Source organism: Bubalus kerabau, chromosome 11 (assembly GCF_029407905.1).
Source record: "Bubalus kerabau isolate K-KA32 ecotype Philippines breed swamp buffalo chromosome 11, PCC_UOA_SB_1v2, whole genome shotgun sequence".
Classification (NCBI taxonomy): Eukaryota; Metazoa; Chordata; class Mammalia; order Artiodactyla; family Bovidae; genus Bubalus; species Bubalus kerabau.
The window spans coordinates 24,480,095-24,494,733 of record NC_073634.1 but is presented as its reverse complement, the minus strand read 5'-3'; the positions used below and the strand labels follow the sequence as shown (position 1 = coordinate 24,494,733).

At 42.0% G+C, this 14,639-nt stretch overlaps 1 protein-coding gene across 1 annotated transcript in view; it reads left to right on the top strand.

The window, feature by feature from the left end:
- CDKL4 (cyclin dependent kinase like 4) overlaps positions 1–14,639 on the top strand; it is a 49,659-nt gene that overhangs the window by 23,417 nt on the left and 11,603 nt on the right. Inside the window, exon 4 of the mRNA XM_055539082.1 lies at positions 9,034–9,106. Coding sequence (XP_055395057.1) covers positions 9,034–9,106 — 73 coding nt within the window. The remainder of the gene's footprint in view (positions 1–9,033; positions 9,107–14,639) is intronic.

Below are 14,639 nucleotides of genomic sequence, written 5' to 3'. Positions count from 1 at the left end.
CCCATCTTTGCATGAAATGTTCCCTTGGCATCTCTAATTTTCTAATTTTACTTTTAAAATAGAAATTAATTTTAGAGACTTCCCTGGTGGTCCTGTGGTTAAGACCCTGTACTTCCAGTGCAGAGGGTGTGGGTTCCATCCCTGGTTGGGGCACTAAGATCCCACATGCCTCAAGGCATAACCAAAAAAATTTTTTCTTAATAATTTAAAAAACAGTTAAAGGAATGAATTAAAGGAATGGATTAATTCATATTTCAACTTTACTTTAAGCTAAATAGGGTTTTGTATGTTGGCTTTAGAGGACAGATTTGTTGTTTAATTTAAATATAAATTAATTTATAAATTAACATACATTTTTATAAAGTTAGACATGGATGCTTAATATCATGCATTGTTCAAGGCCCTGAAAATAAAACCTATAATACATTCAATCCATGTACCAGTTTAATTGAACTGAACATCTCTTTCTTCCTTCTGTGAAAGGAAGGAAGTCTACTGCCTGTAGGACTTAGCTTATGCTGTTCCTCCTAAGTTTGTGTCCTCTTTCCCTATCTGTATCATTATCTCTAGAATGTGAAATCCTAGACATTCTGACTATCTGTGAGATTCCTTTTTCTGAATGGTATTGCTTCCCTCCTTTGAATATCCGTGAAATTTTGTTTTCATCCCTGTTACAGTACTTGGCACTTACTACCTTACAGGTTTTTAAGTGCATACTCTCTCTTCCTTTGAGTGCAGAACTCATATCTAATTCATCCTAATAGCCTCCTTAAGTGTGGAGCATGCTTTGATTCATTCATTCACTTCAGAAATATTTTACTGAACACTTCTGCTAGTGCAGAGGCTAGAAAGATATAATGGCACAATCCTGTGCTCAAGAAGCTTAAAATCTAATGAAGAAACCAATACTCAAAGTAGCCATTACAAATGACAGTGAAAATTGAGTTACCAACAGTGCTTTGGATACAGAAGAACAGCTCCAGCATCTGTTGGTCCCGGGGAATCAGGGAAGTTTCTGTGCAGAAGGACACATTTGGGCTGAGACTTTGAAAAGGGGAAGAACTGGCTGGGTGGGCGATCTTGGTGGAATGCACAGATGCAAGAAAGAACAAGGCATAGTTGAGTAACTCATTTGTCTTGTATGTATTTAGCAACCACAGAGACCGCTGAACTTCCCTGCTTTCCTTTGGAAAGTGTATTTGGTGTGTTTAGTGTGAGCAGGGCATGGTAACCCACTCCAGTACTCTTGCCTGGAGAATCCCTATGGACAGAGGAGCCTGGTGGGCTACATATAGTTCACGGGGTCACAAAGAGTCAGACACAACCAAGCGACTAAGCACAGCACAGTGTGTTTTACTAGTGTATTTAGCAGTGCCGGGGTATACAGCGTGCTTTGGGTCAGCCCTAAGACTTGGATCTACATGAAGGAATGCAAATAGGAACAATGCAGGTTCACCACTCTTTCTATGAAATGCTGGCTACTTCCAGATAACTATGATTAATTTAAAATATTTGTCTGCTTTCACTCCCTTCCCAAAATCTTCAACATCCCAAAGAGTATAAACCCAGTGAATAGCAAACAGAGGTAAACAACTAAACAGCATATATACCAAGCCTATTGGACCATTGTTTGTTCAGTAGCTCAGTTGAATCCGACTGTTTGCAACCCCGTGGACGGCAGCACACCAGGCTTCACTGTCCCAGAGCTTGCGCAAACTCTAATAGTCAGTGATGCCATCCAACCGTCTCATCCTCTGTCGCCCCCTTCTCCTCTTGCCCTCAATCTTTCCCAGCATCAGGGTCTTTTTCGGTGAGTCAGCTGTTCGTATCAGATGGCCAAAGTATTGGAGCTTCAGCTTCATTGTTTATCAGGGTAAATTCACAGTTTGAAGAAATAACTGGTGTGTAGATATAAGATGATCAAGGTAATGGATGTTTGGGATGAGCTGTGAGATGGTGAGATCGTCTAGAGACTTGAGGACTAAATTATATCACAAAGAAGAGCTAATTTAACACTGAAGTAAGATGGTGAAAATGTACTGCTTCCCCTGCCAAATGAAAGCAATTGGTTTCCTCTACTTTTGTAATAGAGGGAAAAGCATTTGTTAGATCAATAGCTGCAGAGTAAGCCCTGAGACTGTGTTTGATTTGCTGCAGTTAAGAAACTGTATGTACCAACACAATATTGGAAAGCAATTATCCTCCAACTAAAAATAAATAAATGAGAAAAAAGGGGGTGGGAGGGAGGGTCAAGAGGGAGGGGACATACATATACCTGTGGCTGATTCAAGTCGATATATGGAAGAAACTACATGTATGTAAAGCAACTGCAACTGGTGTCATCTGATTAAATTTGAAATAATACATTCCCATTCTCTAAAATCCTTCTGTGTTCAAAATAGGTCCAGTAGGTAAGTTAATTGGTAATGTGATAGAAATTACCACCTGCCAACAGAAAAGATTTCCCTTCACTGCCATTGCACTATACATAGTAGAACAGTCCTACCATCAAGAAATTTAAAATCTAATGAAGAATTAGATATATAAGGGAACAATGAATTATAAATGGTCTTATAAAACTACTGCTCTCCACTTCTGGCTGGCAACAGCGCATCATGTACGTCTGTAAATCAGGTTTCAATTTCTTTTTTTTAAATTCGTCTTTACCCAGGTGTGATGGACATATAAAAGAATTAATTTCCTTCTCAGCAAACTGACCATAGGTAATTTCCTGTAAAGCCATGGGTGTGGGTTGGTGGAGGGGTGGCAGTGAATCATGAGCACTGAGAAGTGCTTTAGCCAGAAGAGCAGCAGCAGCATGTCCCACATGCTGAACCAGGGAGAGTCTTCCTTTGAAATGACATCCCGGTTTCCTAGGAATGATGGGGTCCCTGAGTGACAGAGGCCAGGAAGGAGTACTCCAAGTCCAGAAGTTACTGTAATAGACAACAGAGCCAGCGTGGTGATCAGAATAATTTGATCTGACCATGGGTTCTCCCACACAAGATAGATGAGCAGGTCTCTAAGGTTCTTTTCTACATAAACTAGAGGCTTGGCTTCAGCCACCGTAATAGCCCCAGGTGGTGTTAGTGGTAAAGAAAGTGAAGTGAAAGTCACTCAGTCGTGTTTGACTCTTTGCGATCCCATGGACTGTAGCTTGCAAGGCTCCTCTGTCCATGGGATTTCCCAAGCAAGAATACTGGAGTGGGTAGCCATTCTCTTCTCCAAGGGATCTTCCCAACCCAGGGATCGAACCCAGGTCTCCCTCACTGCAGGCAGATTCTTTACCAGCTGAGCCACAAGGGAAGCCCCAGTGGTAAAGAACCCACCTCCTAATGCAGGAGATGCAAGAGACGCAGGTTTGATCCCTGGGTCAGGAAGATTCCCCTGAATAAGGAAATGGCAACCCACTCCAGTATTCTTGCCTGGAGAATCCCATGGACAGAGGAGCTTGGTGGGCTATGGTTCATAGGGTTGCAAAGAGTTGGACACTACTGAAGTGACTTAGTGTATATGCACATCATAATAGCCAAGACCCAGGGCCTCGTGAAGGAGGCAGCTATCCTTGGGGAATAGCCTTGCATTGACATCATGTGTGTGTACTTAATTCTTCCTCTTAGCCTATCCCCGGAGAAGGCAGTGGCACCCCACTACAGTACTCTTGCCTGGAAAATCCCATGGATGGAGGAGCCTGGTAGGCTGCAGTCCATGGGATCGCGAAGAGTCGGACACCACTGAGCGACTTCACTTTCACTTTTCACTTTCATGCATTGGAGAAGGAAATGGCAACCCACTCCAGTGTTCTTGCCTGGAGAATCCCAGGGACGGGGAAGCCTGGTGGGCTGCCATCTATGGGGTCGCACACAGTAGGACACGACTGAAGCAACTTAGCAGTAGCAGCAGCAGCCTATCCTCGCATGGTCTGTGACCAAATATTTACCAGGATAGTTGTGTACTGGGAAAAGAGAGCTACCCAATCTCTCAGGAATCTCTGAATCATGCTCTGAAGTAAAGCCAATCACCAGTAACTTTGAAAGTCACTGTGGTTCAGCAGTTTTGTGGGGATGGGAAGCTTATTGAGAGTACCCAGTGAAATTTAACCTAAATCTGTCCCATGGTAGTCCTGTCAGGTCCATGAATCCATCCTTGGGGCTGTTTACCCATTTCCTAACTGGATAGTGGAAATAGATACACTGCTGCTGCTGCTGCTAAGTCACTTCGGTAGTGTCTGACTCTGTGCGACCCCATAGACGGCAGCCCACCAGGCTCCCCCGTCCCTGGGATTCTCCAGGCAAGAACACTGGAGTGGGTTGCCATTTCCTTCTCCAACGCATGAAAGTGAAAAGTGAAAGTGAAGTCGCTCAGTTGTGCCTGACTCTTAGCGACCCCATGGACTGCAGCCCACCAGGCTCCTCCATCCATGGGATTTTCCAGGCAAGAGTACTGGAGTGGGGTGCCATTGCCTTCTCCAATAGATACACTAGAAAATGGAAGAAGAACCAGCAGGTTCTGAGCCAAGGAATGAAGGCAGTTGTGGTAGGAGGAGCCTAGTAGAAGTGTCTGGCACCAAATAGAAAACTGAAAGCAATACTGCAGATTTAGGGACAAACACAGGCTTCCCTGATAGCTCAGTTGGTAAAGAATCTGCCTGCAGTGCAGGAGACCCCAGTTCGATTCCTTGGTTGGGAAGATCTGCTGGAGAAGGGATAGGCTACCCACTCCAGTATTCTTGGGCTTCCCTTGTAGCTCAGCTGGCAAAGAATCTGCCTGTAATGCTGGAGACCTGGGTTCAATCCCTGGGTTGGGAAGATCCCTGGAGAAGGGAAAGGCTACCCACTCCAGTATTCTGGCCTGGAGAATTCCATGGAAGAGTAGGACATGACTTTCACTTTTCATAGATTACTGCTACCATTAATACTTTGGGGAGATATAGCTGGGAAGTAGATGAGCATGTTGCATATGATAAATCCTCTCCAACACTCCTGTCTCCCCAAAACTTTGGATTTCTTCCTCTTTATTTTACTAATGAACTTCCAGCATTGCAATTTCATTTGGCACAGGCACCCATCTAGCCCAGATTCTGATCAACCAATTCAGCAATCAACTTCTCTCACCCCTAGCTGCTCCAAGCAGTTCATTGAACCAGGCTCCATTGTAAGTGTGCCCATAACTGTTTATAATCAGCCCAGTGTAACATCGTGTTTCCTCCTTTCTGGTCCGACACTTAGGAAATCCATTTCCATGTACATTCTCCAGTATAGATTAGCAACTTTTTATAGTTCTCTTTGCTGTGCAAATCTTCTTTTCTTCTCTTTGACTTTGTAATAGGCCCTTTGGAACATGCTGAGATCTGACTTGAGTCAAAGTTTGGAGACATTGACGGGTGGCAGGGAAAGGAGCCTTGAGGAGAATTGACAGCACCCATGTTATACAGTTGCCTCAAGTGAGATCATGAGGGGGCCCTCCACAAGGCAAGACCAGTCTCCATACAAGTTTGGGGGCTACTTCATGTAAGAAGAGACATTTGGGACTTCCCTAGAGGTCCAGTGGTTTAGACTCCACACTTCCACTGCAAGAGGTTTGATCCCTAGTCAGAGAACTAAGAGCCCACATGCCATGAGGTGTGGCCAAAAAGTAAATAAATAAAAAAGAAGGGATATTTGGCAGGAGGTTGGGATGCTCTTAGTTCCGTGAATACTCCCAAGTGTCGCATTTCATTTCTCAAAGTGTATGTCTCAGTTAATTAACTGAGAAATTAATTAACTTCACATAAATTCAGTCTGTTTTGTCATTTAGCACCCAGCAGGACTATTCTCAGTGTCCGATTTTTCAGTCACTTCTGGGATAATCCCAGTGGTCAGTGGAGCGAGTCTTAAAAACACAAGAAATAAGGGCAAACATTGAAACTTCTGGTCTCCTAACTGTGCCTCGAACTAAAACATCAAAGCCTTACCTAAAGCTATCCTTTTGTTTTCTTCAATTTTTCACGCAAAGTGAGAAGCGACCAGCCCAACCCCACTTTTATTACTTTCCTATGTGTTCCCGTTTTGTTTGATCACTTTCAGTCCAGCAAAACCCTGCCCTGAATAGGCACTTTATTACAGATGACTACACGTGGTTATGTACTTAATTGGTTCATCACTGGGTATCCATTCACCAGTGTTACAGCCACTGATGGTAATTAGATCCCCTGGACTTCAGACCCAACCAGTCAGATAGCCTGCCTTCCCAAGGCCTCGACTTTGCTTCCCATCCCCAATTCTGGTGTCCTATTCTGCACTGATCAGGATTCAACAACAGAGTTCACTCTAGCTAGTTTAAGCAAAAAGGGATTTATTACAGGGTGTGAGTTTATATAGTCTCTGAGAGTGCCAGCGAAGGAAGCTTAGTTGAGGACCTGTTGGGTACCAGTTACAGTTCGAGGCCCTGGAGCTACAGTAACGGACAAGGTAAAGAAAGCCCTTGCAGAGTTACAAGGCTTTGGAGGAGAAGAAAACACACTGAGAAGCTAGAGAATTCCTGGTGAGGGGCGTAGGATGAAGAGTAAACACAGAGCTTTGGCGGTCTGTTGAGGGAAGAGCAGACACTTAACAGGCCAGAGCGGAAGTCAGTGAGAATGTGGCAGGAGATAAAGGTAGGCGAGAGGGGTGAACAGAAGCGAAATCATTAAGAGGCCAGCAGGCCACAATAAAGCTTGGATTTTATTCTAGAATAACAAGGGTTTACGGAGAAGGGCTTGATTCATCTTGGGCACTGATAATGAAATTGTTTTCCCCATCAAGTTATATATAAAACTAAAAGATAATGAGCTCTGATGTCAGCGCCAGGATTCCCCTGAGTGGCTGAAAGAGCAGCCTTTGGGCAACCCAGTCTGAATTCCCTGACCCTGCCACCCTCCCTAACACCTTTGGTTTTGAAGCAGGATACCATGTTCTTTGTTGTTTTTTTAAAACAGTTAATTAGTTTTGTTGTTGTTGTTCAGTCCTTTGTGACCCCAGGGGCTGCAGCACAGCAGGTGCCATCCTTTGTCCTTCACCGTCTCCCAGAGTTTGCTGACGTTCATGCCCATTGAGTCGATGATGCCATCCAACCATCTCATCCTCTGTTGCCCCCGTCTCCTCCTGCCCTCAGTCTTCCCCAGCATCAGGGTTAGTTACTGGCCGTGCCTCGCTGCATGTGGGATCTTAGTTCCTTGACCAGGGATGGAACCCATGCCCTTTGCAGTGGAAGCATGCTGGACCACAGAGAAGTCCCAGGATGTCTAGTTTTTGCTTTCAGACCTTCAAGATTATCAATTCTTCCATTATATGTTTGTCATTCACCCACAGTATACGAAGCATTGAGTATCAGTTGGTTTCTATGGAAGGTTTTATTTCACAAAATGCTTTGAAAAACTGCTGAGTGTGGCTGAATAATGTTACAGCACCCTGTGTTTCTGGAATGAGCTCTGTGTGAATCTGTATTCTCTTTGATAACTATCTTTTAAGATCTGTGGTATTTGTTTGTAGTTGTTATTTTGTATAAATGTTGTTTTGCCTAAAATGGAATCTGCCTTCCTGGAATCTGTGCTAAGGATTCTGTTTTGAACCGAAGCCATGACTCTTCTGTGAAATGCCCTGAAACAGTGCATCAACAGAAAAGTTAGAGGGAATGTAATTGCTGCAATTTATAGAAATGGTTACACAAAATAGATTAAGTACTCTCGAGTACACGTTGCCCAGATCCCCAAGTGGAAAATACTCCCTAGTATTTTCCACACAGGAAATCTGCAGAGGCAAGAAGCTCCCAGACTCCACTCTCCTGGGCTCTTGGTCCTCCCTGGCCCCCTGGTTGTGTGCCTGCCTGCTTACCAGGTGTAAGTGCTGCTGCTGTTCAGTCACGAGGTGTGTTTGACTCTTTGCGACCCCATTGGCTGCAGCACGCCAGCCTTCCCCGTCCTTCACCATCTCCTGGAGTTTGCTCAGATTCATGTCCATTGAGTCAGTGATGCCATCCAACCATCTCATCCCCTATCATCCCCTTCTCCTCTTGCCCTCCATCTTTCCCAGCATCAGGGTCTTTTCCAATGAGTCGGCTCTTCGAATCAGGTGGCCAAAGTATTGGAGCTGCATCTTACCAGGTGTAAGTAAGTTATAAAAACAACTCTTGCATATGCTTGAGTGTTTACCACCGACATGAATTCGATGAATTGAAGGTCACTCTTCACGGATGCCTTTTTTCCTGCAAAACCAGGTCTCAGTTCTACCTGAAGTTCATACCTGCAGGATCGAAATATATCATGTGCCTCCCATAAATCCCAGAAATCCCACTTCTAGAACTTACCTTAAAAAGATTATTGCACAACTGCCATGGATAGATGATAGGATATTCACTGAAGCATTGTTTCTAGAAATGAAACTTGGATCAAACCTAATTGCTTGTCAATGAGGACTTACTAAATTATGATACATCTATATAATGAGATCTTTGGTCACTGAAATAGATGTATATATATTCTGTATATATGTATCTGTACCTCAATGCATACAATGTTTCTGAAAGAGGAGGGGAATTTGCCAAGGATGAAATGATTGGCTAGGCAGATATGAGAGAGTTCTTCATGGATATTCTTTTAACTTTAAAAATATCGAACCTTATGAATACATTTGTTTAATATTAAAGTTAAAAAGTAAATGCAGAGAGAGGAAGAGAACCAGGGATTCCCAAAGGGACAATCACTGTAAGTTACAGCAATTATTTTGGGCTAGCAAGATTTGAATGAACATGTTTTATTTCTTTACTTTTCTATATTGTTTGAATTTTCATGATAAGCATTAAAAATTTCAAGTTAAAAAGGAAAGTTACATAGCTATAATGAAGAAAGTAGCAAATCAATTTTCATTAAAACATTTTTTTAAAAGAACATTTCCAGGATTCCCTTTGTACTGCATCCACTGGCTGTGACAAGCCCCGCCCATTCCATTTCTATTCCCAGTTCTGCTCCTGAAAACACATCTTAGGAGTTTTCATTTCCTTTTTTATTTTTTTCCCCAGAGTTGCTGATGGAGTGATCAAAAGTGTGTTATGGCAAACACTTCAAGCTCTCAACTTTTGTCATGAACACAACGTAAGTAACATTTCCTAATGCATTCGCTAATTTCTTCATAACTCTTCTCTCCTAAATGGCTCAGGGGTCTATTTGAAGAGCTAATGATGGAAGGAGAATAAGAACCAGAAGAGCAAAACAAAAGGAAGTTACAGAATACAAGGAAAAGTAATGCATTATTCATGGCTTTTTCCAACTTCTATAAGAATCAAATTATTCATTCCTTATGAATTAAAAGTTTGTATGAACTTAAAAGTTTCCTTTTGCCCCAGTACTAATGATTATTTTTAAATAATCAGTACTATGATTATTTTTAAATTGGGTTAAAAGAAGTTTTCAGAATATCAGTAGTGTAACCCTCCGTGGCACTTGATTTTCTTTTGTTTTTAACGTCTCTTAAGTCTTTTATACTGTAAAGGTCTCCTTTCCTCTGTCTGTTTTTTCTTTTTTCCATCATTAATTTTTCAGAGCCATGGGTGTCAAACTTGAGCATGCATCAGAATCACCTGGAGTTCTTGTGAAGACACACTTTGCTGGGCCCACCTCCAGAATTTCTGATTCCGTAGGTCTGGGATAAAACCTGAGCATTTGCAGTTCTAACAGTTTACCAATTGATGCTGAAGCTTCCCGTCCTAGAACCATGCTTTGACTTCTCCTGTGTTATAGACATCCTTTTGGCTGGTTGCTTCCTGTGTGTTATTTAACTTGTTCTTTTGCCTGTATTTACTGTAAATTGGTGTTTATATCCAGAGGCTTGTCACACTCAGGTTCAGTCTTTTTAGACAGGAAGGCTTCACATACAGTACTGTACAACTCTTACTGTGTCAGCAACCTGAGGCATATATAACGTCTGGCCGTCTTTCCCACTTTGGATTGTCTTAAAATAGATTAGTAGGTTCAAGAGATGTTCACTCAATCCCCTTCTTTAGCACTTTCGCTGTCAATCTGTTTTTTAGTTTTAGCATTTAGAGATCATTATTACCTCGCTCCAGTATTTCATTAAAGTTAAAAGGTGACAGTTTTCTAATTCTAATATTCCTTCTGCATTTATTAATTGGAATTCTATGGAGAAGAATTTACCATGGACTCTGGTTACTGTAAAGTACAGTAAGATAAATATGTGATTATTCCTTTTAGATGTCAGTACTCACAGTGATGAACTGGTGTCTCCAAGAGTGTCTCCCAGCAACCTCGAGGAGTGAAGGGTTCAGGGGGGTGTAGGGCATCATCATGATTTTATGTATGTGATGTGCTCCAGTCCTTTGCAATCATTGTTCTCTCTGATGTTCAGGTTGTCCCATCTTAGGCCAGCGGGGGCTTCTTAAAGTAGACTCTTGGGTGCTTTTGCTATAATGATAGTTTTTTAAAAAAAATAACCTTTTGAGTTGGTGCCTACATAGAGGCAGTGTTGAGGCAAGGATACAGACTACCATATGGTCAGTTTTGATGCCAAGAGCAGAATATCTATCCTGGTAATCTAGGATTGCTGAAAAAGAGTACACAATCATGCAACTAATTTTCAGTACTTAAGGAAAGCTTCCCTTGGTGTTAAGAAGAAAGTCAGCGAAGGGCTTCTCTGGTGGCTAAGTGGTTAAAGAATCTACCTGCCAGTGCAGAAGACATGGGTTCAATCCCTGATCTGGGAAGATCCCACATGCCAAGGAGCAGCTAAGCCCATGTGCCAGAACTATTGAGCCTGTGCTCTAGAGCCAGGAGCCGCAGGTACTGAGCCCACAAGCCCTGGAGCCTGTGCTCCCCAACAAGGGGAGCCACCACAACGAGAAGCCCGCACACGGCAGCTAGAGAGCAGGCCCCGCTCACCAACTAGAGCAAAGCCCAGGAACAAAGACCCAGTACAGCCAAAACTAAATAAAACCGTTTAAAAAAAGAAAGTGAGGTTTTTGTTGTTGTTAGAGTAAGTCAGAAGCTTTGACTTTTTATTTATAAAGTATATAGAATATAGAGACATATTGCTCATATTTTTCATGATGCAAATAATTGCTAAAGATGATGCAGAATTGAATCCACATCTTTGTTGCTTTCCACCATGCTCTGAGAGGTATTCAAATTCACCTAAGTTTGCTGCTGGAGTTTTGTGGGTAATTAAAATGATTTTTTTTAAATTCTATTTACCATAACTATTTGTGTATTCAGTCCAGTTCAGTCGCTCAGTCGTGTCCGACTCTTTGCGACTCCATGAATTGCAGCACACCAGGCCTCCCCGTCCATCACCAACTCCCGGAGTTCACTCAGACTCACGTCCATCGAGTCAGTGATGCCATCCAGCCATCTCATCCTCTGTCGTCCCCTTCTCCTCCTGCCCCCAATCCCTCCCAGCATCAGAGTCTTTTCCAATAAGTCAACTCTTCGCATGAGGTGGCCAAAATACTGGAGTTTCAGCTTTAGCATCATTCCATCCAAAGAACACCCAGGGCTGATCTCCTTAAGAATGGACTGGTTGGATCTCCTTGCAGTCCAAGGGACTCTTAAGAGTCTTCTCCAACACCACAGTTCAAAAGCATCAATTCTTCGGCGCTCAGCTTTCTTCACAGTCCAACTCTCACATCCATACATGACCACTGGAAAAACCATAGCCTTGACTAGATGGACCTTTGTTGGCAAAGTAATGTCTCTGCTTTTCAATATGCTATCTAGGTTGGTCATAACTTTTCTTCCAAGGAGTAAGCATCTTTTAATTTCATGGCTCCAGTCACCATCTGCAGTGATTTTGGAGCCCCCAAAAAATAAAATCTGACACTGTTTTCACTGTTTCCCCATCTATTTCCCATGAAGTGATGGGACCAGATGCCATGATCTTTGCTCTATATAATCACATTATAAGCTTGAATGCAGTCTCTGTGGATGATTTATCTTTGTATGTATCTCTTTAATGCCTGGTCTGGATCTTTTCATATAGGGTGTTCAGGAAACATTTATGGAGTAACTGGATGAATGTATGAATGAATGAGTCCATCAATCAACTTACCTACCTGATTATGACTTACTGTTTAGAGTGAACCCAAATGTGATTGTAGCTCTGTGAACTGCCACCATTCCTCTGCTTGGAACAACATGTTCTATACATTAAACCTTAAAATATTGAAAACCTCCCACTTATAACCCGTGACCTTTATTAAAAATGGATAATTTTGCAGACAAACTTTCTTTCTCTGACAAGAAAATTACTTCTGAACTCTGGTTACCCCATTTTTCTTACACTATGGTAAACCTTTGTGTATCTTTTTAAAATAAACCTATTAGTTGAAACATATGCAAAGGAAAACAGTCTAAATCATATATAAGCTGTTACAATACTACATCTAAAACCTTTATACCCTCCTTATTTTAAAGGAACCCTCATGAGACTCTCAAATAGGAAAGGCAATCCCACCCATGTTGTTGCTGAAGATTCACAGTGGTGACCATGACTATCTTTTATCTCCAGAGCAGTTATCCCAGCCAAGGTCAAGGTAGTAAGGGATTAAGGCCTTGTTACTCAGAGTGTGGTTGGTGAAGGTCTCCTGAGAGCTCATTAGAAATTCAGACTCTCAGGGTCATTCCAGATCTACTGAGTCAGAATCTGCATATTTAACAAGATCTCCAAGAGATTCGTGTACACATTAAATTTTGAGAAGCACTGGACTTAAGAAAATACCTACTCATTTTGTTCTTTTTCTACCCTATGATATGGCTAGAGTGAGGTAACTGAAGTGACCCTTTAACGTCATTATTAACTCATGAATTTTTATATATTTGATGTATCAATTAGAAAAAAATAACTTCATGTCTGGGAATTTCCTGGCAGTCCAGTGTTTAGAGCTCAGTGTTTTCACTGCCGTGGTTCCCGGTTGAATCCCTGGTTGGTGAACTAGGATCCTATACGCCATGCAGTGTGGCAAAAAAAAAAAAAAAAAACAAACTCCATATCAAAACGGCAAAATTACAGTGACTTACAAAATGTGAGTGTGTCTGGCTATAACATCCATTATTGTCTTGTTGATATCAGTGTCCTAGTTGTCAAGGAGGCTTCTCTCCTCTCTGATTATGAGTGTCCGTCCATAAGGCTCAAAGAACAACCTTCTCAGATGTCCATTCAGGCTTATATAAAGAGGCAGCTTCTGGCAGGGAAGTTTCTGGAGATGGTTCTTAGAATTAAGGATTGGGTTTAAAATACCATGGATACCTCTTCCTACTGGCTTGTGAGTCTGTAAAAATGAGATTGTACATCAGCCACCATAATCCAGTTTAAGCAATGTTTGCTAAAAGCTGTGTATGAAACTCAAGTTTATTAAAATGTTTTGATTCCCCTGACTTACAACTTTCTTGTTCTTTGGTGGAAAATAAGTTGATTGCAAGAGGCATTACAGAGTTTACACTTGAGTGCAGCTTTGCATTGGAGAAAGTGAATGCTGTATGTCAAAGCATCTTCTGTTCTCCATGCTCTGGTTCTTACTCTTCCTGTGATTTTTACTCTCTTGTTCCTTCTTCAGTACTCCATCTATTCTTCTTTATTTGAAGCTTCTCTTACCTTGTACCTACACTAAATGATTTTTTCTGTTTCTTTGGGACTTGTCCGTACTTCATTTGCCTTTGTATATTTTGGTTGGAAAACACGTGGCTATAAATTTCACAGGGATTTGCATGTTTCAGTAGGCCACTAGACAGGTAGCAGTATAAGTCCATTTACCTGGTAGTACCACACATAATCCAGAAACTTAGAATTTGCTGGACTCATCTGAAGGACATAACCTGTTCTTATTAAATCAGTAGCTATTATAGGTGAATATGACTCAGTGTTAATCCAGTTTTCATAAATGTGTTGCCTAAAAGGTAGGATGAAAACTATGTTGGTTATGTCAGAACAGTGCAGCTTTAAAAATTACCATCTAAGGCCTTCGGACTTTTAAGAGGCCTTAAAAGGTTTCTTCTAGCTGATGGCCATACAAATGATGAAACAGTTGACAGTAATTGAGACTAAATACAAACAAGCTTGTAGTATGAGTGCTGGATTTTTTTTTTCCATGACCCAGAATGAATTTAGCATTCAACATTTTCTCTTCTTAGATAGCTATCATAAAAGCAAAAAAAAATAAAAATTTCAAAATCATCAGTTTGAAAGGAATACTTAAAGGGACTGACATCACAACAGAGAAGTCAGGCAGAGGGAGCTGATTGTTGTGGTACTAAATCAGGAGTCCAGCGGTTGCCACCTGCCAGCACAGGATCATTGCAAGGATGCACTAATTCCTGTGGAAGTGCTCTGAGAAGTCCAGAGCTCCGTGTGAGGGCTGAGTTGTAGAAGAAGAGCAAGATTGTTTTAAACCTATTTGCTTGTTTAGAGGGAGAATAACCTGGAAAGCTAAAGTCTGAAGACGAGGGCCTGAGCTGTTTTATCCTGGGGCATCCACAGCACAGAATAGTCATTTCTGGAATAACAGTGGGTGGGGTTCACTCAGCCCACCGTCATGCACAGGCCCTCTCACATCCAGAAAGGAGCATTTGCTTCACTGAGGGTCCTGGGATGATGCAGCAAGTTGCAAGTTCTCCACCGGAG